This window comes from Cynoglossus semilaevis, chromosome 2 (genome assembly GCF_000523025.1).
Source record: "Cynoglossus semilaevis isolate Cse_v1.0 chromosome 2, Cse_v1.0, whole genome shotgun sequence".
NCBI lineage: Eukaryota > Metazoa > Chordata > Actinopteri > Pleuronectiformes > Cynoglossidae > Cynoglossus > Cynoglossus semilaevis.
This window is the reverse complement of record NC_024308.1, coordinates 15,169,015-15,195,409: the sequence shown is the minus strand read 5'-3', so window position 1 is coordinate 15,195,409 and position 26,395 is coordinate 15,169,015. Positions and strand designations below refer to the sequence as shown.

Here is a 26,395-nt window from a genome sequence, read left to right as displayed (position 1 = left end):
CTTGATGCTAATGAGAGCTAACAAACTCAATTATCTTAGCAAGGCTAACGCTGTCGGTTTACGTCACAGTTTCTGTTGAATAGATATACTGTATAACCAAAACGCGCAAAAGAACATGAACAGCACGACGTCGTGTCTTTATTTATCACTAAATTTTCCGTTTTGCTGGTTAAATTGCTCGTCGTGTGATTGCCAAGGAGCTCTATAACCGCTACGTGGCAGCAACGAGTAACATTGCAATTCTCATATACATACACAGACAATGACCGCCACTAGAAAAATACAGTATGTCCAGCGATTTCCACAAGAAATGCTGCTTTAATGGGCGCCACTTCAGTACCCAATGATTGGAACGTGTGTTTATTACATTTTGCATTGTTATATGTTTAGTTATTCAAACTTTTAGTGCATATTTATTTCTTTTAGGAATAGTTTTCACTATTTTAACCTTAAGCATCTCCTGCTCAGAGGATTTATTGGTATTTGTAAAATTTTAATTTAATATTAAGTTAATTAAAAAGTTTGTTTAAGATCATCTTACTAGGACTGCATATTATTATTGTTATTATTATTATATAAAATATACCAATCTTCATTATATTCTGTAATCCCCTAAACTGTAACATTACATTTTTGTACAATAGGGCTACAGCAATAATAAGATAAGGCTGCACATGTTTCTATTATATTGATTTGCTAATACATTCTCTATTGTTAGCTAATTTAATTGGAGTGCTTCAACAAGTGCTGACTAACCGTGGTGTTAAATTTACTTCCTTTCAGCCCAAATCTAGGTCTCCTGGAGACCAAGTAGTAGGACGAAAGTCTATAAGTTTAGAAAACTTTAGAAAGCTGGGAATGGAAGTCGTTTTTTATCGCTTTAATTTATCTCTTTCTAAATTATTCAAAATCCCTTCCAGCTCTAAAGATGTCCAGCAATACTGGGCCAAAATTTGGGAATGACCCCTAACATAGAGACACGGAGCCGCGTTGTCGAGTTAATACATAGAAATACAATACCTTTATTATTACTTTCATACATCTATAACATTGTACAATAAATTGAATGAAGTTTTTAAAAAACAAAACATATTCCAATGCAAGTCCTGAAGATGTACAACGATTCATTTGCATGTTTGTAGTTGGTGACGAGCATTTAAAAATATATACACGCACACACGCAGCGTCACGCTCACCCAAGAAATTAGGACGAATGGTGTCCTTGAGTTGTACCTTAGTATAGCTGGGCTGAATGGAGAGGAATTCAGTCACCATCGAGAAAGGCACATTGAATACACAGTGTATGTACAAAGAAGAACCGTACGAGAACACAACAAATACTGTAGCAACAGGAACAAAGACCAAAACTGTAAACCTTCACAACATAAAAAAAACCCGAAACATTTGCTACATATATACAAATGCATTTCGAAGCAACGTTTTTTGTTTTTTTTTTTGGTCGTAACAAAGCAATACCTTGAAAACTAATTTCAACAGTTACGATTGCCTCTGCCCGCAGAGTAAACCCACAGATTTAATTATACAATATATGTCACGATATTTTTGCAGTTGCACCTGTTCTTTATACAACAAAAAACTTGTAACTCATGCATATTGTCATCAGGACAGACAGCAGCGGTGTGAAAAGGTCTTGGAATCCCTTCGCACACAGCGTTGTCCTGACCTTTTTTTTTCTCTTCATTTTGTACAAACATGGCAGCTTAACTTGGTTTAACATGTATATACATCCAAATCAAATGTACCGTATGTACAGCGTCGCACAGCCGCAAATTGCGTTATCCTAAAATATAAGTACCACCTGTTCATCAAAATGTTCAGTACTTTCAGAAAAGTAAGTTCTCTGATACAAAATACTGTATTCTCAAAAAAACATATTGGTTACATTCCATCTTAATTTTTTTGTCAAAATAAAGCTTTTTATGCGAAACATTCCCCACTTACATTAATATATATTCATATATATATATATTGTATCTATATAAAGTGACTAAGACGCCATAATTGGCTCCACGTTCACATATAGAGAAAACCCGTGTAGAATGGCAAATACAGCCAATTTGTTTTTTCTTTTCCCATCTAATAAACACAGTGTGGCACTACATTTTTGATGATTGTACAGGTCAGCGTCTATAATTGCCAAGGTCAGAAATGTTTCCTTTAGAACTGTTCCCTTCTTCTGGCCTAGCAAGACTTGGTCACATCGACGGACACGTCGGCTGTGGACAAGCGGTACTGGATCTTTGTGTTGGTGATGGCGCCGTGCTTCTGTCGTAGATGCAGCCGCAGCTGGCTCTTGTGGCGGAAGTGCAGATTGCATTTCTCACACTGGGGGGAAAAAAAAGGAATACATCAAATGTAGTAGGAGGAAATGACTTTGGTGTTGAAAATATTCAGGTTTTTTTGTCTTGCTTTTAATGTTAGATGATGTTTAGCACACTTTGTGGAGACTCAAGGTCACCTCAATTTTTGGGAAATTATTTGACGCATGAAATACTTTTAGAAAAACTGAGTAAATAAAGAGTACTGGTCAGGAGGTCATGGCCAGGGGTCGTGTACACCCCGGACAGTTCACCCGAGATTTAAAGTTTAAAGTTGTTTACAAAGATGCCCAAGATAAATTATGGCGAGATTTGTGGTTGTACTGTAGGAAATTGGAGTATTTTTTGTTGTTTTTTTTTACAGGGGTGTAGTTTAAATGTTAAAGGACAAGTCACCTGCGCTCTGATTGGCTGTGAGCAATTCATCAGGTGAAGATGCGGTGCTTAGTTGCATGTATTTATTGGAGTGATGATAATTTGGGGTTAATCCATCTGACAGTGCAGTAGGACTTTAAAACAGTGAACAAAGTGAATGGACCTACATGGTAGGGCTTTTCTCCTGTGTGTATACGCAGATGGCTCTTCAACGTCTGCAGGTGGCGAAAGCGCGTTCCGCAAATCTCACACGGATATGGCTTCTCACCCGTGTGGATCAACACATGGGCACGGAGATGAGCTACCTGCAACCAAAAAGAAAAAAAACCCAAACTTTAACAACTAGTTGATTCTTCAATTAATTATTGCAGGAAAATATACTTGAATAACACTAAGAAGTAGTTGTACTTTATAATGAAATAAGAATAGAAATCTTAACGAGATCATCCCGGCGAGGAGAGGTCAATAACTGTACAAAACGAGCTCCACACGTCTCACACTTGTATGGCTTCTCTCCTGAGTGGATGCGAGTGTGAGTTTTGAGGTTGGCTGGTCTGTTAAACTGAGCACCACAAATATTACATCGGTACGGCTTCTCTCCTTAAAGAAAAAAAAACAAACAAACATGAATATTTCCCAAAACAACTGACGTAATTCCTTTGAAATTAGTACATTTTTATTTTTTTTTCTCCTTACCTGTGTGGACAGTCTTGTGGCTGGCAAGGTTGCCCTTATAACGGAAAGCTGCCTGGCAGCGGTCACACTTGTATGGCTTGTCGCTGTGCACTTGAAGCATGTGTTGTTTTAGCGCGTCGTCGTCAGCAAACTTAGAGTCGCACTCGTGACAAAAGAAAGTACCATTTTCTGTGAAGGGAAAAAATATTTTTTTTAAATGTTGCCCATTGTTTTCCATAAAAAAAAAATAGATTGTATTTTGCATGATATAGTCTTACCACAGCTAGAGTCTGAGTATTCTGAATGTAGTTCTGCCATGTCTTCTGCCAGCCTGGACCTGGAGGGACAGACGTCCGAGTGCTGTGGGGACTGGCAGCCACAGGATGAGCAACTGAGGCGGCTCAGGTAGTGCGGAGGCTGGATGTCGTTGCTCCTCCGTGACCCCTCGCGTGCACTAACCACACAAGAACAGGTCAGATGAAGTTGCTTTTATCTAATTAACAGTTCAATTGATAGGAAACAGAGCCTTGAGCCAAGTGTTGGGACCAGAGGTCAACTTTTGGATAAAAACAAATTGTTTAAATTTAACTTGACATTTTTCCTAGCACACTAGTTCAATATTCACATTAAGCATTAGGCATTAGAACAAATAGTCATGCATTTATGAATTGGGAAATATAAATGAAGAGCACTGACCTGTTGATGATATTATTCAGACGACTTGCCTGGGGCACAGGCAGATCTTCAGTGTGTTCACTGCTCTTGCTCGTGGTTTGTGGGTCCAGGTTTTCCGAGTCACTGGGGTGGAGGTAGGGTTGCAAACCGTGGCGTTGCGGGGAGTGGAGCTCAGTATCCCTCAGAGCCACCTCATCTTCCTTGGCGCTTTGATTCAGAACAATAAACTTGTATTTCTTCCAGTTGCGTGCTTTAGGGTCCTGCGTACCTTGTGGAGATTGCACTCCAGCAGTTTGGGTGAGGCCAGCATTCTTGCTGCTGCTGGACTCGGTCGGGGAGTTAGGCTGGCAGTCTGATTTGAACGGGCTCTGAGGGCTGCTCATGAGGCTCTTGCGTCCGGCTGATAAGGTTCCCAGTGGGTAGTGCTGATGGATCAGGTCTTCCTCACCTTGAGGAGTGTGCTCATTCCTTGGAACTTTCTGGGGCTCCAGATTAAACATTGGAAACATGCGCTTTCTCGTGCCGAGACCCATCGACTGGCCGATCCCCTCGTGGCTATCCTTCCTCAACTCGTTGTCTCTCCCAACATCCCTAGAGGCGTAGGTGGTGGAGTGAATGATGCTGGAGGAGATTGTGCCAACTGCCCTGGTGTATTCCGCCTTGATAGGGTTGGCACCGTCGTGTGGAGTGCAGTGCTTCGGGGGGATGGTGTTCTTAGAGAAGTCAACGAAAGGGTTTTTAGCATCAGTGATCTTGCAGAAAGGGAAAGTAAATCCCGGCATGGGAAACTGTCCGTAGATGGGGTAGTTGCTGGGGTTGCTGATGCTGTTGAAGATGTTTGAGCTGTATGGCCTTCCATCCCTGAAGGGAGGTATGCGGCTGTGCAAACTGTCAACAACTTCATGGGGGCGATACCCATGGACATCCTGAGGTAAAACCAAGGGACTGACCAAAAATTCATCTCTGGGCAGCTTGGCAGCTGGATCACTGTGAAGGAGAGGGGTAACTTTAAACACACTGGGGTGAATGAAAGCCGGACAAAGATTTCCTTATGATGGTTCTACTGACCTGGATTTGATGAATCTGTGGCAGGTGTCCACAACATGGTCCATCTGCAGGTAGATGGCCGAGTTCATGATAGAAATGATCAGACTTTCCTTGAGGGTAAGTCGAGAGGTGTACATAAACTCCAGAAGGATGGCAAAGCCCTCGGGGTCTACCTTTGGATCCAGACTGATTGCATTAAGGTTGCACTTGTGGGAGTCAGTAAAGATGGTGTAGAACAACCCACTACAATAAAGCAAGAGGGAAAAAATTAAATCACACAGAGAATGAAAACAATAATCACATTAAGAAAGACCACTGTTTTTAATTATCTTAAAAAAAATACACACCTGCATGCCATGAGCACTGTCTTGTGTGCACGGAACTGCTGCCTGTTCACCAGAATAGTGACGTCCGTGAGAATGTCTCTGCTTCGCAGCCGATTCAGGTTGAACAGAACATCACTTGCATGGCGCGTAAACTGTATGCAGCTGTCTGCTGCACAAGCCATATTGTCGAGTTCTGCAAACAGAAACAGAGACTGTTAAATCAAAAGCATGAATTGGTGTGCTGTAAATAAGTCTCGTGTGTGCGGCAGGTGATCTGTAAAGAAAAAGTGGTCCAGAAAGGTGCCATCGAGTGTCCAAAGGCCACAGCAAACCAAAACTTTAGTTGCTTACCCACTAGATGGCGCCATTTATTAGTAAATAATGTCTTGGAGCTTTACGCGGCTATCTTGAAATTCTTTTTAAGTCTTTTTATAGGTGGTGGCGGGTTGACCTGTAAAACCGTGAATACTTTATTTACTTTTGGTAGGTAAGATAATACTCAGAAAACCCGACCAGAGTATGTAATAACATCCAAGGTACTTTCTAACAATTTGTCACATACGAAAAATATTATACAATTACATTTTGAAGACCGATTGGATTATTGCGTAATTTGAGAATAAGAACGAACTCTGAACGCCTCCATACACTAATAAAAATAATCTTTACTCGGACTCTATTATTACTTTTTTTTAAAATAAATAAAACTTTATAAGAAAAAAAAGTATCACATCAGTTTTAACCTGCATTAGCCTGTTGGGCGGGGAAGGTAGCACAGTAACTTTTTCCCTGATTTGCTTCCAGTGAAAAATACTTTGCAACAGCAGCGGCAGCAGCAACAGCATTCTTCTTACACTTTTATCCCCCAACATGTCACAAGGCATTTACTCCGTGCCCTTTGAGTAAACAAACGAAACAAAAACAACAACAACAAAATACATGAATACATTTTTTATATATATAAAAAAACGTTTGCCCTTGCACCAGCACTAAAGTCTGTAACCGGACCGTCCGATAATAAAAGTCGTCGGGAGACGCAGACATCCACAGACTGAAAGGTGATAAATAACCCAAGTAAAAAGCAACAAATAAAAAAGTACCCAAAATAACTCAACGTGAGTCAATCTTTTTGGGGGGTAAACTATTAAATACAGCGCACACGTTTCTAACAGCTGGACTTGATCTGTTGTTTCCAACATTTAAATTAAACATAATAAAGAATATTTCCTGAAAAACATAATACGAACAAAAATACGACGTTTATTGACGCTTTCTAAACCTGGTAAATGTGGCGCATTTATAAGTAAAACACACGGGTTGGTGTAGTTAACGAGGGAGAAACTTAATGCATAGTGTCTATTCTCTTTTACCGCAGAAGAAACAAGAACACAGGAAAAACAACAACAACAACAACGTTTCCGCTAGAACTGAGGGACTTCTTTCTCCGTCTTTGAGCTCCATTTACGCAGAACGACCTGAACTTGACTAACACGCTGCCCGAGCTGCGTCTGACAGCGCGGCCGCCGCTCTTATCGAGCGCGCAGCGTGTTGACACATGGACATACAATCATCTTTAGTGAGGCCAGAACTTTCACTTCGTGCCTCATATCTATGTAATGTACATCGCCCCGACGTTTTTAGAGTCACAACAAGGCTGTGTCACAGTGTGTCAAAGCCTGGAGCTTCCAGGACGACACGGCGTGAACAGCAGCTCAGCCGCTGAGCTCAGGCTGAACTGTCAAGAGAGCAGCGCTGCCGCTGCTGCCGCTGCCGCTGCTGACAGCTCACACACACTGACTTTCACACACACTCAGTCAGAGCTTCACAAGCACTCCACCAGTACGAATAGATATTTTAAAGGCCTCTTTTATAAAAACCAGCAATAAAAAAGCAGGCAAAAACTTCGCGCCAAATTAATTAAAGTACAAAAAAGGAATTTTTAAAAAAATCACCTGGTAGCGCTTTCCTAGAAACTTCTTGCATCACCACTTCTAAGAACCCCAGTTCTAAGAATCAGACCAGCTCAATTCTCGGAATTTGAGCCCGGGACCGTACCATTTTTCCACTGACATGGGGGGAGTGTCACCGTGTCCGGTTCAGGGAAAAACCGTGTTCATTTAAAGCTGGTTTTCTAAAGTGATGGTGTCGTAGCCGTTTTAATAGCTGGTTCATTGTCTAAGTGTCGTTTTTACAAAAATACACATTTATATAAACGTATAAAACAAGGTAGTATATGTTTTACGACGAACCGAACACCCCTTGATCTTTTGGTTGCGTCCACAGTCACAGGACGTCGAGTATGCGACGTCACCCACTCTTTAAACCCTGCCCCCGAAATTCTCAGAACTCATTTATATTCTATGACTGAAGCGATATATGGGTTCGTCTGCTGTAGTCGCACTAAACACTCCTTCACACTTACACTAGATAAACGGCGCAGACAATGACAACTGCATCCGAGCTGGTAGACTTATTCATATTCATTTATTTTTATTTTTGTTTTAATAATTTTAAATACCTGTGACTGGCAGGTATTCTGACTTCGTACATGGAGAAAGCTACAGTGAGTCGACCTCGGGTTTGTTGAACATGAAAAGCTTTATTAGGTGATTAGGTTAGTATAGTTGCTTTTTGTTTGTTTTTTTAAATGTGTGACAGTTTGAAGATTTGAAATGTGCTCTTTACATTTGTTTTTTTAAAATGTGTGACAGCTTGAAGATTTGAAATGTGCTCTTTACATTCGTCAGCTCGTTAACATACGGTAGTTTCGGCTCATTGTGAACAGTCTGTCTTCTTTGTAGAACCTGTTGAGCTTGTTGAATTACAGCCGGCGTCATCATAAACATTAGTGTCGTGTCGAGACCTGGCGTGTTGTTGAACTTGATCCTTTCTCTAAAATTGTTTAAAACTGTTATTATTGAACCTGTAAGTGAACTGGACCCTCGCTAAGCTGAGTGTTTTCTTTTGTTTTCTAGTAAAAATAAAAAAATATATATAAAAAACACTGGACAACTATTCTAATAGATTAGGTTAATTTTATTGTAATACTAATAAATTGTATTAATTGCATTTGAAAAATGAGTGTTGCATTTTTTGTCGATGTCAGGAAAGATAAAGTTTTTACTATGAAGTCTGTTAGTTCTGCGTCTCTATATTTACTGAAAATTGAACTGCAGGCGTTTGGGCGTCAATGAGGAGCTGATGTGTGTGTAACTCTGTTTTTATCTTAGACCGCACCTGAGTTTACTTAGTTTTTACTCAGTCAGCCTTGGATGGTTGGTTAAAGAGATGCATGATTGTGTTTAAAAGCTGCATTCAGTTCAGGAGTTGTGGATCAGTCTGTTGAGTGTCCGTGTCTCACCCAGGAAACTCTCTTTGTGCTGATTCCTTGTCTTTGAAACTTCTGGTTCCTTTCACCAGGGAATAGCATTTGTAATAACACCTAATAAAAACAACAGCATTGTTATTTTATGAGTTAACAGAATGTGGACTGTTGTTACAGAATGTTTTGATACAAATAAAAACATTAGTTACTCGTACTGGATGTGGATGTTGATTAGGTGTTTGCGTTCAAAAATATATTTAACCTGTAAACTGCTGTAAATTCATATTTTAATTTAAATTGACTTTTTTTCCATTTAAAAAAAATCACGTCACGTTTGTGAGTGTTAGTCAAAAATGTAACAGAGATGGTATGATTTTTCAAAGTTGTCTGATGTTAACATGTCAAGACACATCTCGCTGGCATCTCCAACACCTTTGACTAGTTTTGTTAAACGTTGATCTGCGTTAGTTTATTTGATCAGCTTTTCAACTTTTCAAAAAAAAAAAACATTAAAAATCAGGTGATATCTAAATTTTTAACCAAACTTAAAAATGTATTGTAGCTTTCTTATAGATTTTCAGGTGATATTTAAATTTTTAACCAAACTGTATTGTAGCTTTCTTATAGATTTTCATCCGGCTACTATGTTTGTTTTTTTTCTTTTCCTACAACTTCAAGAAGATTTAAAATTAACTTTAACTAATTAACTAATTTAAGACTTTGGCCAAGAAAAGGAAGTAGACTGCGACCTGACAGGAAAAACCTCCCTCGGAATTCTACTAACAAGAGTTCCTCTGATGGAAACACCGCTTACAGGAGTGTTACGTCTGAAATCGTGACTATGTAGAGAAATAGCTTTGTTGTTTTCATGAAAAAAGACTTTTTTTATTAACCTTACATCAAAGCAAACCCCTCATTCTAACCAGGCATCTTCACTATATTTATATATTTTATTTTAAATATTTGTTATTCAGACTTCATAAGTAATATTTCCCTTTAAAACAATAAAGTGATAATTTTCAGGAAGATCTACAAACTCAGCTTCACTTTTAACGTTTATAAAAAAAAAAAAACAACACACAAGATCAATTTACGAAACGTGATTTATATTACATTTAAGCCAATGCCTGACTTCGCACACGCATCCAAAAGAAATCTAGTGCAGCTCTTTTCCTCTCTACTCTTTTATAAATTTAACGTTGGTGTGACAAGACTCTCCACTGTAATGTAACCAGCATTTCCCTGTGGATTGCCAGAGCGTCCACCCATCTGGAGCTCAACATCCCACTAAAAACACTCCAGGTGTTCACAAACCATTTTGGGGAAGGGAGTTGGGGTGGAGGGTCTCCAAAATAATTAAGACACACGCCTTCACAGCAATCTCCGATTCAGCACTGCCAAATAAAGACTATCTTGAGTTGCAAACAAAGAGCAGCGTCAACTTTATTTCAATCCACTTGGGGGATGTTTAAGGCACTCCAGCACAGTTATGCATAATGCACGGCCATAAACCATCCAGGAGTTAGGGAGAGAGATGGGTAATTTACCAAGGCCTCATGCTGTGCCCAGCTATAGAAGGATGAGATAATTACTGCAAATCCTTGGCAAACTTTTACTCAACCTATTCCTAGCATAAATTATTGACCCACTTAAAAAGGACAAGGAAGGGTCGGCGGTGGGGGGGGGGCACGGGAGCTGATCGATATGCCCAAATCTGAACCCTGCGTAGACCGTACGTTCGCCTATTCCTGGATTTCCATTCAGACTGTGAAACATGGCAACGGGTCATGACATTAAAGACTCGGCGTCTCTGTCAGGGTATCAAGCGGCTCAGAAACAATGGGAGCGAGTGGCCGTGGCAGTGATTCAAGCCAGTAACAGCTGCACATTAAAAGAGAATCTTGCACACGTCTGACACCGGCTGAAACATATCTAAGCCGTATCATTGCTCTCACTCGGTGCATGACAGGTCATTGAAAAGAAATGCCCACTGACAAAAGCCTGAGGCGCGGAGGTTGCCTCACTTTTTTTTTTCACCAACTGCACACTTTTGTCTCGTTTCACAGCAAATTTCTGCCAACTTCAGTGTTCATTGTCAGCAAAGATGTGAGTGCGGAGTTTTGTTCTGAGAGGCATGATGCAACCGAGCTGTAACACCAAACAGATAATGCTTTTAGCTACAGAGACCTTTTAAGTTCCTTTCTTTGCAAGAATTTCTTTTTATATTGTTAAAGTTTAACTTTTTTTTAACTCCATGCATCCCAGAAGCATTTTTGTCAACTTTTTTTTTTTTTTTTTTTCCATGACAAAGTTTCTGTACCGACGACATCAGATATGAATGTGGAAATGTGGCAAAGCTGTAGTGCAATATTTAAAATCTCTTTAATTTAGTCTAAATTTCATACATTTAACATACTTATTAAGGGAATAAATGAAAAATCCTAATTAAAAAAGGCTATTTTCACATATACATTAAGAACATTAAATGTCATAGACACCTGAATAAAAAAAAAAAAGATAATAGTTTAATAATTTTCCGTGCGTGTATGGATGAAAACACATTAGGAGGAAATATGCCTCTTGTCTTTCGGGATAACAGGCAAACAGGCGAGTCATTTTCCGACACACAGTCGTTTCCTCTTCTATTACACATACCGGGTTAAAAGTCCTCTTTCATCTCACTTGACAGGGTTAAAGACAAGTGGATAACTCGCAGCAGCAGAGGAAAACGACAGCAGCGGTTGTCTGGCTCCCACCTATCTAAACCTAATATCTTGACTACATTTACCGCTGAGTGTGAAATTATATTCACTGCTGGGAGGAATTAGGATTTTTGAAATGTGATTTCTCTCCCTACGATGCATGTGAGGGGTACGATGTTCAATAACAGCGCTTTAAAAGGTGGAAATGCCTGATCTGGATAGCGCTTTTCCGACGTCTTTTTTTTTTTCTTCTTTTTTTTGGACTCTAAGCAGCAAAAGATATACGGCCACTTGAAAAAAAAATAACAGGGTTGGACTAGGTTTGAGGAAAAGCTTGAGTCCAACGGTTTGCCTGTGGAAAGGTTGTAGTCTAAGAGGATTGGCTAAATATAACTGTCGATGAAGAGAGTATACTTAAAGAAGAATGAGGCGAAAATCCTAAATAAGTAACAATTGGATTACAAATTGAAACACTGCCTCCTTCGTAAACTGTTAGCTACAACAAAATAAACGTAATTTTTTTTCGCTGATTCAGAATCAGAAATTACTTTATTGACCCCAAGAGGGAAACTGTTACCATTACGAGACAATCCCGATGAAAGTGGAAAAATGATCATTACATAACACCAAATAAAAGTAGTCAGTTGGTTAAAAGCCATAAATATTAGATTAAATATATAGTCTATTTATTCCAAATAATTAAACATTTTTAAGAACACATAGTGAGGTTCTTTTTTGCACTTTAGACTTTGATGTTTTTATTCCATGTGTCTCTTACTGAGTCATTTTTTTGGACGCTCCATTCTCCCCTGCACGATCTCAATTGTAACCACACACTCCAAACAGGAGTGTTTATTGCTTTTGCATGACAGCAAGAAGATCACTGGTTCACTCGGCCAGCGTGAGTGTAAATGGTGTGTCTCTACATGTGGCCCTTACTGCAAACCTGTTCAACCTCTGAATCTGATCTTTAAACATTGACTCCCATCGGCGTTCTTTGCTATAACCCTTTTGGATAATGTAACTGATTCTTGGTCCAAGAGGATCATACGGAGTGCATTATATAGCTGCTGTTTGAACTAGCATCGATGATCGATACTTATGTTATGACATGTACTAACAGTATATAGCATATCAGGTTAAGAAACTCATGGGCATGGACTTGATTAAAAGGCGGTTATACACTTTTTAAGCTCCCGCGGGTGATGACTTGGCGGGCCACATTTGGACCTCGGGCCTTGACTTTGGCACATGTGCTTTTTACCATTACAAAAAAAAAAGATAAAATAAAATTGACTTGAATTGGCATGTAGTGATGGGTCGCATTCTTGTGTAAATATGATAACTGTAGTACATGTGGCAACTTAAATAGAGGCTGTAAATCCGGGGTGTCCACACTTTTTTGGCTTGGAGGGAGGTACTGTTCGTGGTACAAATCGACGACTTTGCTATCGTAAAGCCATATCTTTTGTATAATCTTTCTTTACTTATAGTGTTGTTCTTACTGCAAAATCAGACATTTGCTGCCCACCCGATATCGTTAGCTTGTTCGGAAGCCGAGTTATGGTACGACAACCGGGGGCAATTTTTGGTTAAAAATTTGTATTTGTGAAAAGAATTGTTCGAAAAAAGGGAGTCTGAGGTTCCACTGTATATTTTTAATTTGAATTTTATTTTGTTTATTTTGATTGCTGGCGACCTACCAGGCACTACTGCAGTGGCACGACAACATTTCAGCCGCACAGGTGAAAAGTTTTTATTTGTTAGCTTAGTCATTTGGAATGTCTTTGAAGCTGTCTGCGTTTAATGACTTTCAAATGTCGAGCATACTCTTCTCAGTTTCATTTATTTTCTTAACCTCTTTTTCAAAAGCAGCCATTCCGACGGCGTCCAACGGCCTGTCGGGAGCCTTGCCCTAAAAAAATTGGCCAACCCTAAAGATGACAGCCACCAATTATTCTAATAACTCAATCACTTTTCAATTTCTTTCTTAATGTGACTGTACTGTTTAGGTGAAAAAAAAGAGATTGCATTACATTGCAACCATTTTATGCTACATTTTCATTTTTATTGTTAGGAACAAGCTAATGTTGTGATTAAGATCAAGACACAACCTGCTAAGCCTGTTATTGGTCTGGGCCTTTGTTTTTCCTGTGGTTCTCTCTGTTGACTGCTGCAGCCTGTTCTTCTTGCTCAGCCTCCCTTTGTTGCCTTTTTATGTCTTGTTATAGTGAGGTCCAGTTTTACCATAAAGGCAGAGTAAGTAGGAATTGAATATAACATTGAAAATAATCGATCATTTTATCGGGTGACAGTGAGTATATGGTTCCGTGTTCGTCCACGTGGACCATTGATTCTCCTTAGCTCTCCATGGATCGTGATGCCTATGAGTAGAGACAAGTGGAAAGCAGGCCCAGTAGGTGGCAGGGATGCAACTCAGAGGGTACAATACTACCCTGGAAAGCAGAAAGTACTTTGTTGAACTAAGTCTTGGAAGGGACTAGAATAAGAAATACATATGAAAAAAATCGGTAGCTTAAATACACTATGTCTGTATCCAGTATCCTGTATGGGTGAAAACCAGGGCTGCCTACTTGAATAAATAATCAATTTCAGAAACATGTATTAACAAATTATGGAGTAGTTACATCTATACAGTCTTACAGTTACAACCAGCCCTTCTAGGGGAACTGTATTGCTGACGTGAAAATAAGTCTGACACCTCTGACGGAGATCATCACCAATGTCAGCTCTAGAAGTTTTCAAATATCAATTACCGTAAAAAGGTGCGAGCTGTCAAATGTACACACATTTCAAATCACCTGTATGGCTGAAGAGGAAGTCATGCTTTTGCCCTAACGTTATCTAAAGTGAGTACACTGTTGCTCTTAGCCATTTTTGTTTGACCATGTCGGACTCAAATTTACTTTTGTTAATAGTGACTTTATGTATGGACTGTAAAAAAAAATGAATTGAAATTGAATAAGCATATAGTTGCAATCCTTAACGAATTGTTTATTGAAATCATCCCATATTGTTATGTACTCATTATTTTGGTGATAACCTTTCAGTCACCGGACAAAAAATGCAGTTACCAATTTGTTGTTAACGATTATCCGGTTAATCTAAGATTTGGTAGAGTGAGATCCTAATCCGATGAATCGAGATATTTTATCGACTTCAGGTGTATTTTAATATTAGCCGACTTTTAGCAGTTGCTGTGGAAATGGAGACGTGGGGTTGTCAGGACGGACACGGTTCTGCGTATAAGAGTCATTAAAAAAGTGAACAGAAAAAGCACATATTGATTAAAAATGTAGTCGTTGCCTCTTGCAGATTTTGTTTACGAGTCTACTTAAATAAATTATTTATTCTTGATTGCGTTCCTGTAATTATGCACCGTGTTTACGGTTTTCTGCTGTCTTTGTTTGTTTAGAACGTGCATTAGAGACGGGGCTGTGCGTTTCTTCCAGTCTCTCTCACCCTCTCTCACCCTCTCTCACCCTCTCTCCTGTCTCTTTATATTATATATATATATCTATATATTTTACAACTGTACGAACACACCCATAAATAAATGAAATTTGTTGCAATTTTTTTTGCAATATTCCTTTAAGGTCATGCATACATGTGATAGGTAAAAAAGGTTAAGTAGCGCTTTCCAATAACAGTTTGTATTAAGAAAAGTCTTTTTGCAGTACATCACTAACCTGTAAGTTATCAAAGAAAATCTTTAAAAAAACAACAACAACAAAACAAAGTAAAAAACAAAAATAAATAAAAGAAAGTGGTTTTAAAAGACAAAAATAAATAAAAGAAAGTGGTTTTAGGAACTGAAAAAAATTCTAAATATATTATCTATTTTACCCCCAACGTTAGTTTCAACATTTTATTTTTTTACATATTTCAGATAAAACCTATTCACACATTAGACTTCCTTTTCTCCCATTTCCTTATCAGATGTCAGTTTTTCTTATCTGCACCGGTGCGTGCCGCACATCCTTTAATGATAATTTGCATGAGTGTCGATGTCACGTCTGAACAAGTGTTTCAGCCGATTGCAGATGATCTGGGAGATCAACGTGCCGACATAAAAGATTATGGAAATGTCGCCACTTATCAGTCACTGCAACTTCAATGTTCACAAAAGTTTCTGACTGTGTTCGGCTGTGGGTTTGTGCTGTTCCTTTTTTTTTTTTTTTAACCATTGTTGTTGTTCTGTGTTAATGATCCAGTTGCTAATAGTTGGAAAATGGTTTTGTTTTTGGAACATTTTTCACATTATTTTTACTCCGGGGCCAAAAAGGATATCAGACAACAATATGTAAACAAATGGTTTTGAAAGCAACAACAACAAATAATAATAATAATAATAAAGCAGTGTTTAATTAATTAAATTACAGATTTAAAATTAAACTAATAAATATATTTTTTAATTTATTTGTGTTAATTATTTTATATATTCTTCCTTAATGCATGATACATGTTTTAATAATAATTAAAAAATCTCTAATTATCAAATTGGAATTATAAATCAGTCCAAATATGTTTTTATTATTTTTTATTCCGGCAATTAAGAATAATATCAACTTTGTTTATCTTATTTTGATTAATTTTGATAAACTGTTTTAGCTCTTTAAGACCTAAGGGTCAAGCATCATTGTTAATGAGTGAAAAAACAAAACAAAAAAACCCTGCAACATGTTGGAAAAGTGACCAGAAACAGAAGAAAGTAGTCTCACCTTGTCTCTGCCAGAAGGAGTATGGAAATGATGGAGTCTGATGGAGTGAAGATGAGCTGGCAGCACTGACGCTTGAATTCAGAGACCGGCGTCCACGTGGGAACGCGAAGGGGTCTTAGCTGCACTTCTAATTACTTTCTAGCCTAGCTGTCTACCAAAAGGCGCCGAAACCTGGAGCTCGGCAAGAACACTCCTATTATCAGAGTTTAATTTGTCTGGCTGATGGACAGATAATCCAGGATGCGCAGCGTAAAGTGAAGTTGGAGCCTCTCCCAGAGTGAGAGCAAGGGATGAGGCTGTCTGTGCCGTTGGGCCACCAAAGTCTGTGTGTGTCACAGTGGTGGGACAGCTCTGGAGTAATGCCTCCGTTTTGACATCAAGAAAGGGATGCTTCTGGAGAGGCGGGCAACAGAGGCGGCTCAAGTGAGTCGACGACGGAAGAACAGAGCGCGCTTCAGCGGTCCACAGGGCATCTCGCTGCTTCTTGGAGCTGATAGGTCGCCTGCCGTTGACTCCAGCGGCCGCCGGGTGCAGTGATCCGTCGCTGCACTTTCACGTGGATTTCAAAACAACGAGAAAAAGGCTCAGTAAATAATCCCAAGTTTTCTATATATGTAAATAATCTGAATGGAAAGGGCCCTAAAATCCCGTTTCGCCACAGGAGCGCAGTTCGCGGATTAAAAGTGCCTTAAACGCGGGTGAACTCCGGCAGCTCAGACCATCTGTCAGATCAGGTTTTCATTTACAGCGGTGACACGCTGTTTTATAAACAGAGCTTTTATACAACAAACAATTCATTTTTCCAGAGCGTTTATCGACCTAAGCTCATGTCGCACCAGCTGTCACTTTGACCTGCCACAGTGTGACACCAAGGAAGAGAAAATGTGGATAATCCCGACAAACACAAACCACAATACTTAAACTAATCAAATTAAAAAAATACTTCAATACTTCGCCGTAATTTATTGGCCTAAGAAATATTTTTGTTTTAAGCTAATATTAAAATAATAAGTTAATTTAGAACTTCTCTAAACCTTACATCTAATATACAACATATTCAAGTTTTTCTTTGCGATGCCTTAAAGCAGGGGCCAAAATTAAAAACTGGGACAAAATCATGGGCCAAAATTAAAATGTATTGAAAAATTGAGGGCAATTGTTCATGTGTTTCCTTATCTCCAGATCTGTAATGTAGAATATATTTATATGGAGGCAAATTTTAGTTTTGCGTAAACATTGAATCTGGAACAACCAAAGGTTAATATTAGAAAAAAATAGAAAAGCCTAGAAGCACCTGAGCCTAGAAGTACCTTTTTGGTACCAAGGCCCGGTCAGCCAGTATCAGCTGTTACTGCGGACATCTTTTCGACTTTATTCTGTTAGTATCAGAGTCTGAATGACCTTTGACCTGTTGTTTTGAAACATTAACAGATTATCTTTGAATGAAAAAAGTAAAAGGATATGACTGGATTCTTTTGGAATGGAGTAAATTAGTAAAACTGAAGTACATTTTTCTCTGTGTCCCGGTACTAAATGACATGGACTGGCGCGGGTCCTCGGACCAGGGGTTGGGATCACTTGCTCTGAAGAGTTTACTTACTTTGCCAGTTTGGAGTGCCAGTGTGTGTTTCGCGGGCTGTATTTTTGACACCCCTGTTCTACATTAACAATAAAGACAGAAATATAAAACACTGATGTACTGTACACACACACATTCTATATCAACAATAAAGACAGAAATATAAAACACTGATGTACTGTACACACACACAAGTGCACAAGGAAGTGTATTTGGATCGAGTGAATGCGTCAATTGTTTAAGCTAACCTCAGTGCTAGGGAACTCCCAGAGCTCTTACAGTTAACGGCATTCCGCTACTGTATTAGCCACAGGCTCTGTTATGGTTGCGTTTGCTATCATCATAATGATAACTCAAAGAGCGTCATTGTGAAAGAGGAGAGAAAAAAAAAGAGATGTGTGTGTGTGTGTGTGTGTTTGGCAGATTTGTCTACGTACACTGTGTTAATGGCAGCCGTGGGATTATCCACCAGATGAGCAGATTTAGATTGAGCCAATCCAGCTAGAGCCAAATTAGTCCAACACATTCCCATCATATTTGGAGCCATCTGAGCTCCTGGGATACTTACAGCAAATAACTGTTGAGCCCCTTGATTCCTGTGATCCAGGGATAAACATCTAATGACGCCGCTTCAATCTCTCTAATGACACACCAATGACAGACAACAACAGGTCACGTTGCCTCGGAGAAACGTTTGAGTGTAGCTTTGTCCCCTTTCCGGTTCCAAACAGCAGCCACCAAACATGAAGGACCAGGACAATATTGACCTTGTTTAGTCCAAATGACCTCTGACCTAGTTTGGGAAGCTTAGTGTCAGTATGTGTATTAGTGACCTTAATCATCAGAGGGGCATTTGGATTTTTTTTTTTTTTTTTTTGGGCAACAATGCTTGCCCGTAGCGCTGCAATGTTTGACTGGCAGTCGTACAAATAAGAGATTCCGACGTCAGCCACTAGTCTAATTTGTATCATCCCGCGGCAGATGCTGCAAAGGCCATACAGTGTCAGACACATTTGGACGATGATAGCCATGTTGGATTATTTTTCATCTCTGTGTGTGTGTGATGTCAACATGTGTCAAATTAACAAAAGGGACATCATCAGACTCTTTAGCTCTGGATCCGTCACGGTTTTTGTTATTCATTATTTATATGAGCTCCAGTGCACTCTGTGTCTCTGGTTGTCGTTGACACCGACCTCTACCAAATGTGAAGGTTAAATATAGTTGGTGAACGCAGGTTAACATCACATGGGGAGAAGGGTCGTTCTTGATCGTGTACGTCGTTACGAAGCTTCTTGGTCGCCATGACAGCCTCTATCAACACAAAGTGCGGTCATAAGATATGAGGCTGATGCATGTGCTGGTACTGAGCGACAGAAAAAGAAAGTGCGCAAGGGGAGCCTCGTGTCATAGAAAATTCGAAATATTCTCTCAAGAACAAGCTGCTGCTGGAACTATAATAAAACCTGTTTTTACAGGTAAAAGAGGAGAAAGTTAGTCAATGTAAACCAGTTGGCGGCACGCAGACTGAATCCGGCTCACTGTATAAATAATTTAAACTGATGATTTCAACTCCTCTTAAATTTCTAAATAAACAAAGGAATCCATTAATTGTTGTTTTCAAATTCATATTCTCCACCTGTGAGTGTGCATCAAGTTATCCTTCCATAACCTTTTTGTTACTCTAGAAATAGTGAAAAATCTCTTTAACCTTGTACCAGAGTTGGGCCGCCAAGCTATCTAATTTGGTCCACGACTGGATTCCAAAATATGCAGTACATCAAGTAATGATTTTGGACTAAAAATCGCCCAAGGAAGCCTCTAAGAAAAATGTTTGCCCTGACCCCTGATGTAAACCTTTTACAGTTTATTCATTGTTAGTCCTCAGTTAGAACGACAGTAAAAAACCTGACCCGTAATCTGAATGGAAAAGAGAGACAAGAAGTGAGGACAGCTTTTGTCTTTTAGGAAAGTGAATAACAAGAATGGATCCAAACGTCTGTACTGACAAACTACAGTACGGTCAGTACTGCTTGATCCAAACATTTTCATCCAGTGGTTCCCAGCTTTTTATGGCTTGTGACCCCATTTTGACAAATGTCTGTCCACCCCAGAGACTTTTTTTCCCCCCAGTCATGTGATTGCAGATGTCAATCCCGATGGGCCAGCTCAGATATTTTTATATAAAATTTTGTGTAGTGTTTTAATCATAATATTTAAAAAGAATAATAATATTGAAAAATATTTCATCTGTTATTTTTTTTCAATCAATTACTAAACATTTCAGGAGACCCCATTTGAATTCCGGGTGGCCCCATGTGGGGTCGCAACCCCAACATTGTGGTAATCATTTCTTAAATATTAACAAAAATAATTGTTGACATTGCCATATGGTGGTTAATACCGTAACGTGAAGGTCAAGACCTAGTGCATGTCCAGTTGAGTACATGGTGCAATCTGTAAATAATACTGTATTTGGAGAGGGTGAGTAAGTGTGTGGGCCAAGGTTTACTTTGTAATGTTGAGAATGTGAATACTGAGGCCAAGGGATAAGCGGAGGAAATAAGTCAAGTGTCAACTATGTTCGCAGTGTGGAATGGCTCACATGTTCGCTGGCCTGCTGGTCAAGATGCTCTGAGGACGCCAAATGTTTCAGCTTGTTTTGGGGAGAATTGTTCCTCGAATTAAATACAGTAAAAGCTCCAGATATGAGCATAATCCGTTCAAGGGCCGAGTTCGTAACTCGAGGTGCTCGTATCTCAAATCATTTTTTTCCCATAAGTAAAGACAAATCGTTCCGTTCCGGTCCCTTATTAGTGCTAATAACAATGGAAAAACATGTTTTTAATTGCTAATTGCTATTGCTAAAAACTTATAGTATAGGAGGATTCCTGTGATATAAAATAAAATGTGGTTTTAATTACCTTTGAACCTTCGAACTTTACCTACAATAGCGGCCTGTGCAGAGGAGGAGGCGGAGGAGGGAGGGAGGAAGGGAAGAGAGTATACTTCGTAACTTACATAAACTTAGCTTACATATTTTTTACTTTTCTATTTGTTATTTTATTTTATTTTTTGTTGTTTTGTGTTTTATTTGTATTCTTTCTTTAGCGGGCACCACGCTCATATGTATCGACAATTTCATGCTTTATTTCCATGGTCATCATGCGTTTCTTAGTTTCATAGCCCTGGGCAGAAAAATGTCTTGACAGCCAGCATTTGGGCCCGTGGGCCTCGAGTTTGACACTTGTGCTCTGATGTTTAAATCTTTCCCGTCTATGTCAACATTTTGTTTACATTTTACCCTGATGTTTACATTAATCTGATATTTACATTTCGGCTGAGTGTTTACATTTACCCTGATGTTTACACTTTTTTGCCATGTTTACGCCTACTTGTTTACATGTTTAGAGATTTATGTTAACTCGATGTTTACTTTTTTGTATTGGTGCATTTAGGTACTATTCTACATGATTTTAAGTTGTTTTGTACTCTCTTGTACCCTCTTACATATTGCTGCTTTACGGCTGACTTGGGGGCTCACTGCACAAAAATACATATGTGAGAATAATGGGAAATAAATGACTTCTATTCTATTCTATCCCATTTCTAATCCTGTCCATCCCGGTCACTTCCAGTGTCAATCTCAGCATCTTCCATATCCTCGTCCTCCACCTCAGCCTTTTGTCTATCAGACAGAGCTGTTGTCTCTAAAGCAGACATCATAGCAGATCTCACTACTGCCTTATAAACCTTCCCTTTCGCTGCTTTTCTGTCACAGATCGCCCCTGACACTCGTCTCCATCCATTCCACTTATTTTCTGTACCGTCCACTCTGGATGGTTGACCTGCGGTACTTGTACAGGTCTTACTGTACTACGTCTATACTTTACAGCAGTGTTTCCCAAACGTTTATCTGGGGACCCAAGTCACAACCCTTACCGACCCAAGTCAATAGACATTATTTGTTAAACCCTGGGAAACATGATGCGAAACGACTAAAAAAAAAACCTCTTGCGACGCACCTCAGGGTCGCGACCCAGTCTTTGGGAAACAATGCTTTACAGCCTTATGTTTTCACTCGTACACATGTATTCTCGAATGACTGCGTGCTCTAATAAAATATGAAAGATTCTCCAAGATTTGCCAATGCAACTGCATTTATTTAATTTGTTTAAATATAATATGTATTTTTTTTTACCTCAAACAACATGGCATATTTATTTAGTTTGTTTAATTATATGGGTTTTTTTTTACCTCAAACAACATGGCATATTTCATAAGGCACTTGCTTATATTCACTGCATTTTATTTTCTATCAGCGATCAAATACGCCTGTGTCTTTCAATACGTTGATAAATCTGAACTTCATGTATTTGTTAGGACAGAAGAGACGATCGACACGCAACTGTAAAACCTGAGAAAAAGGCTCCCAGGATACTGACAAAAAAAATCGTGCTGTTTTGAAAGAGCTTCAAAGGTGCTGCCGCGTGAAGCTCAGAAGCGTAGATCATTTATGCTAAAACCTTTGCTGTAGGCAAAGATTGTCTCTGTCTACCGTTTTAAGACAGATTTACATGCTAAAACATAGGAATTAGAATTCATTAGTGCAATCTAAAGTCTGGATCTAGATCGTCGGTTGTTTGATTAGTAGCTGTGGGACATTGTTTTTGTATTGAGTCTGCTGCTCTCCTGCTCTTGTTTTTTCCTTATTTGGAGAGATTCTCTGTAATGTGGTTGTGCTTTAAGACTAATCCCTGCTATCTCTGCTATAATAAGGAGAGCAGACATAGTTCCCAGACATATTAGTTGTTTTATTTATTCTCCTTTTCTGTGCTGCTGTTGTGCAGGGTACGCTCACAGCTACCTCAGCTACATATTAACCAATAATACGAAGTCATTTCGGTCTCTGTCTGTCTGTTACAATGAACCATCGGTGACGCGGCAACATCCTCATTGCTCTTCTATGGTTCCTGAAATCTAGGCCTGGTTGAATCTGCTCGTGCTTTTACTCGAACGTTTGTGAGGAAGCAGCGGAGCGACTGTGCAGCTGTTGAGGTTTACCTGCACCAGAGGAAGTGGTGCGGGGCGAGACGACAGCTTAGCAGCAACAGGGTTGTTCAATGCTGTGTTTACTACTGCATGTGAAATAAGGAACAGGGAACTAAGAGGTTGAAGGTGGGTGCAGGCCGGATGGAGTGGAAAAAGTGGAAATGGAAAAAAGGGTTTGAGAGAGCAATAAATGACCAAAGAGTACAGGAATGACAAAAGGTTTACAAGATCACAACAACACTGCAAGGCTGAATGGTTTGCAAACAGTGGCAATGTCTACAAGATGCTCAGCGTTTACTATGAAAATGAACAGGACTTCGATTGATAGTTTTATCAATCAATTTATAATATATTTATGTTTATATCAGGGGTCAACATCTATATTTGGAGCAGGGGTAGAATTTTTCTGAGGTGAGGGGACTTAAATAAAATGCCATAAAAATCACATTTTTGCCTATGAATTGGTGATTAGTAATTGTTGTTTGAGTCTCTGTTGTTGATCTAACTTTGTCATAAATTATGGTGATTAGTAATTGTTTGAGTCTCTGTTGTTGATCTAACAGTGGTGACCCCGTGATACTTTCTCTTCGATCGTGACAATTTCGGAATCAGGTCGCAGGCCGAAACTGAACGATTCAATGGGCTGTATTAGCGGGTCACCAGTTGATGGTCATTGGTTTATGCAGTTTTGTTGTTTCCCAAAGACTGGGTCGCGGCCCTCAGGTGGGTCACAAGAGATTTTTCTTTGGGTCGTCTTGCATCACATTACCTAAGAGTTTACGAATAATGTCTATTGACTTGGGTCGCGGTTTGTGACGTCCCCAGAAAAAAAAAGGGTTGGGAAACACTGAGTTTAGCCTCAAGTTAAAATTGTTTCAAATGTGGAGGGCGGGATGGAAACAGGAAGATCCAACACGCCGCAGTTCTTGGCTGTAGGAAAGGAGAACATGAAGATGAATGGAGTGTAGAGAAGGAATGGGATAAAATGAATGCAGATGGTCTGGTTGTCATCATGACCCAAAAACAAAAAAGCATGCTGACACCAGGCGTGATCACATATTGAAAATTATTCGACAAAAAATTCATACAATTTTACCCATAGTGATAAAACAGGAACCTGTCGTGGTGTTTTCGTGGTATATGTTTAGACACTGCTGAAAATCAGAGAGACCCTGATATGCTCAGATGGATTTCCACAAACCGAGCAAGTTAATTTGAACTTGATTGATAACTTGGTTCTGCAGGCGATAGCATGTGTTACCTAAACTTTTCCAGGCTGTCTTTTTGAAATCAGCTTTAAGAGGGGAAGAATGAGGAAAAACAGGCAGTAGAACTACTGGCTGGATCATTAAAAAATTGCCAGTGAACACTCTTGCAAATAAGCTGTCACGCATTACAAATGAGATTACCTTTTTCAGTGTGCCCCGGAACCCCGAGACGGGGGGGTGGGGGGGGGACGCACGGTTAACACACCAAAATAGCTCATATCGTTTGTTTTTTTTCCCCTTATCATTGTGCTCGATCTGCAAGAACTGTTTATGCTTTCTTTTATGCACGGAGTAAAAAGTATATTTACAGCTTAGAGCGCAGTTTAACCAACTGCAGTGAAAGTAAGAAGTTCTTGTGCAAAGACCAAAAGACTTTGTGAACACAGCCTCTGACAAGAAAGAGGTGTGTAATTTCTCTTAAATATCTAAATGTTTTAATTACATTATTGAAACTAATAGCGATTGTAGACGCAAATAATTGGTTTTATGAATGATCTGAATGTACAGCGGGGCTTCGAGATACGAGTTTAATTTGCTCCCCAACAGCACTCGTACGTCGATTTGCTCGTATCTTGATTGCATTTTTCTCATTAAAAATAAATAAAAAAACAATTAATTAATCCAGCCCCCATAAATATACTTTTAATTAATTAAATAAAAATTCCCCTTTCATCAAAACATCGAAAACATAGATATAAACAAATATATTGATAATATAAAATCATAATAATTAAGAAAACATTTCATATTATTGTTATAAAAATGGGTAAAATTACCAAGTGAGGGTTAGCTTGAGCACGACAGTGTGGAAAAATGAAGCTCGGTTGAGAACTCGATGTTTCCTCATATCACGAGGAAACTCTTGCAAAAGTTGCTTACTCATAACTTTGAAAACTCGTATTTCGGGGAGCTCGTATTTCGTAGCACCACTGCACTGGCATCAAACAATAAATAAAGCATGGACTGCAGTGATTGTTACTGTGAGAGTGAAAAGACAGTTATCATATTTACCAGTCATTATCTACTTTGCGTGGCATAGAATGCTGAGGTCAGGTACAGCTGACATAAACTTTCTGTGATAAGATTGTAGCACACAGTTGATAATTCTACAGAGAGTGTCTCTGGACTGTAGTAATGCAACCTTGAGTTCTTCTTTGAAAGAAGCTAACTGTACACCATGCTGATAGGAACTCTTCATTTAATGAAGATGGCCAAGCAGTGGTATTTAGGCAGTAGGTTGCTGGTTTCAATCTACTATCGCCCAGACTGGTGTAAACACTGTGCTAAATCACTATGGGGAGCACTACTATGGTAGTTAATGGGAAAATCTATGGGGTTTTTTGTTGCAGATCTGTGAATAAAAAATGTTGTATTGTAATGCTTTTTGGAAAAGCTTTAAAAATGATAATAATATGGCTGCAGATGTACTATTTTAGCACCAATGCTGCTGATTGGTACTGATCTCAGTGTCGGAGTCAATAGCAAGGTGCAGTAGGTTAACTAAGCATGGTTAGTTTGGTTGGCAACAGGATGTCTGTGTTCATCTGAAGACTTGTCAAGATTTTTAGCCAGTGAACAAGTCTCCGTGCGACGTGTGTCAACATGTCGCATTCTTGGTAAATATATGCAAAAGTGTCATCCCAAAACAACTTTTTTTCTCACTGTTTTTTACTTGTGCATCTTAAGACTGTGTGTCAATTGAAACATTTATATAGGAATCATTTTTGTTGGATTTTGTCAGACCTAAAATGTTGTAGACAGTAATGCTGTTTTGACTGGTCATTTAGTAGCTTGTTCACTTAGCGTAGCACTGCTTCTGCCGTCTCTTCAACTTACTAAATGGGCGAATGACTAAAATAAATGTGTGAAAATGCACATATTGCACAATTAAAATAATGGTGATGCCAAAATTAATTTCTCTCAACTCAACTCACCTTTATTGTCATTGTTCTCATACATACGTGAAATAAGTAAGCATGAAATGCTAAATAAACACAATGAACTGTATTGCTGACGTAGCCACCCCAGGGGGAAGAGAAGTTTGACACCCCTGCTCTATTACTTTGTCAATAAAGCATTTACATAACTGCAAACTCCTACTGATACATAGTATATTTTAAATATAAATAAATATAAAGTGCGTTGAAAAGGGCCATAGAACCTCAAGCATTATTTTGCTGTACAGCACAAAGCTCTGAGCATGTAATTCATATCGTGTATCCTCGTTTATTTATTTTAAATATTAATGAGGTGTACGTGGTGTAGAGGGTTAACTACAACGCTATTTAAA

General features: G+C 39.1%; 2 protein-coding genes across 4 annotated transcripts in view; one reads left to right on the top strand and one right to left on the bottom strand.

Moving 5' to 3' along the window:
- Positions 1-1,458: 1,458 nt before the first annotated feature.
- bcl6aa (BCL6A transcription repressor a) lies at positions 1,459-8,123 on the bottom strand. 2 transcript variants are annotated; one of them, XM_025054239.1, is made up of 9 exons: positions 7,390-8,123; positions 5,459-5,630; positions 5,133-5,354; positions 4,086-5,051; positions 3,668-3,843; positions 3,411-3,578; positions 3,184-3,314; positions 2,882-3,019; positions 1,459-2,346 (listed from the first exon to the last, which is right to left on the bottom strand). In XM_025054239.1, the coding sequence occupies exons 1-9, from the start codon at positions 7,418-7,420 to the stop codon at positions 2,203-2,205; spliced, it is 2,148 nt and encodes a 715-aa protein (XP_024910007.1). In that variant the 5' UTR covers positions 7,421-8,123; the 3' UTR covers positions 1,459-2,202. The 2 variants fall into 2 exon arrangements, with proteins under 2 accessions (XP_024910007.1, XP_008336830.1); XM_008338608.3 differs by lacking the exon at positions 7,390-8,123 and adding an exon at positions 6,181-7,346.
- The window catches only part of lpp (LIM domain containing preferred translocation partner in lipoma), a 115,270-nt gene continuing 92,605 nt past the window's right edge, over positions 3,731-26,395 (top strand). Inside the window, exon 1 of one of the 2 annotated variants that reach the window (XM_025054243.1) lies at positions 3,731-3,861. The gene's annotated coding sequence lies outside the window, so the exon portion shown is untranslated. The remainder of the gene's footprint in view (positions 3,862-26,395) is intronic. The other variant, XM_017041954.2, reaches the window with a different exon arrangement.

Excerpts from the sequence above, each read along its gene's own strand:
- bcl6aa (XM_025054239.1), bottom strand. The coding sequence starts at position 7,420 with ATGCAAGAAGTTTCTAGGAAAGCGCTACCAG. Across the intron at positions 3,844-4,085 it reads CTGAATAATATCATCAACAG|TGCACGCGAGGGGTCACGGA; the intron begins GTCAGTGCTCTT and ends TTGTGTGGTTAG. Across the intron at positions 3,315-3,410 it reads CCACAAGACTGTCCACACAG|GAGAGAAGCCGTACCGATGT; the intron begins GTAAGGAGAAAA and ends TTTTTCTTTAAG.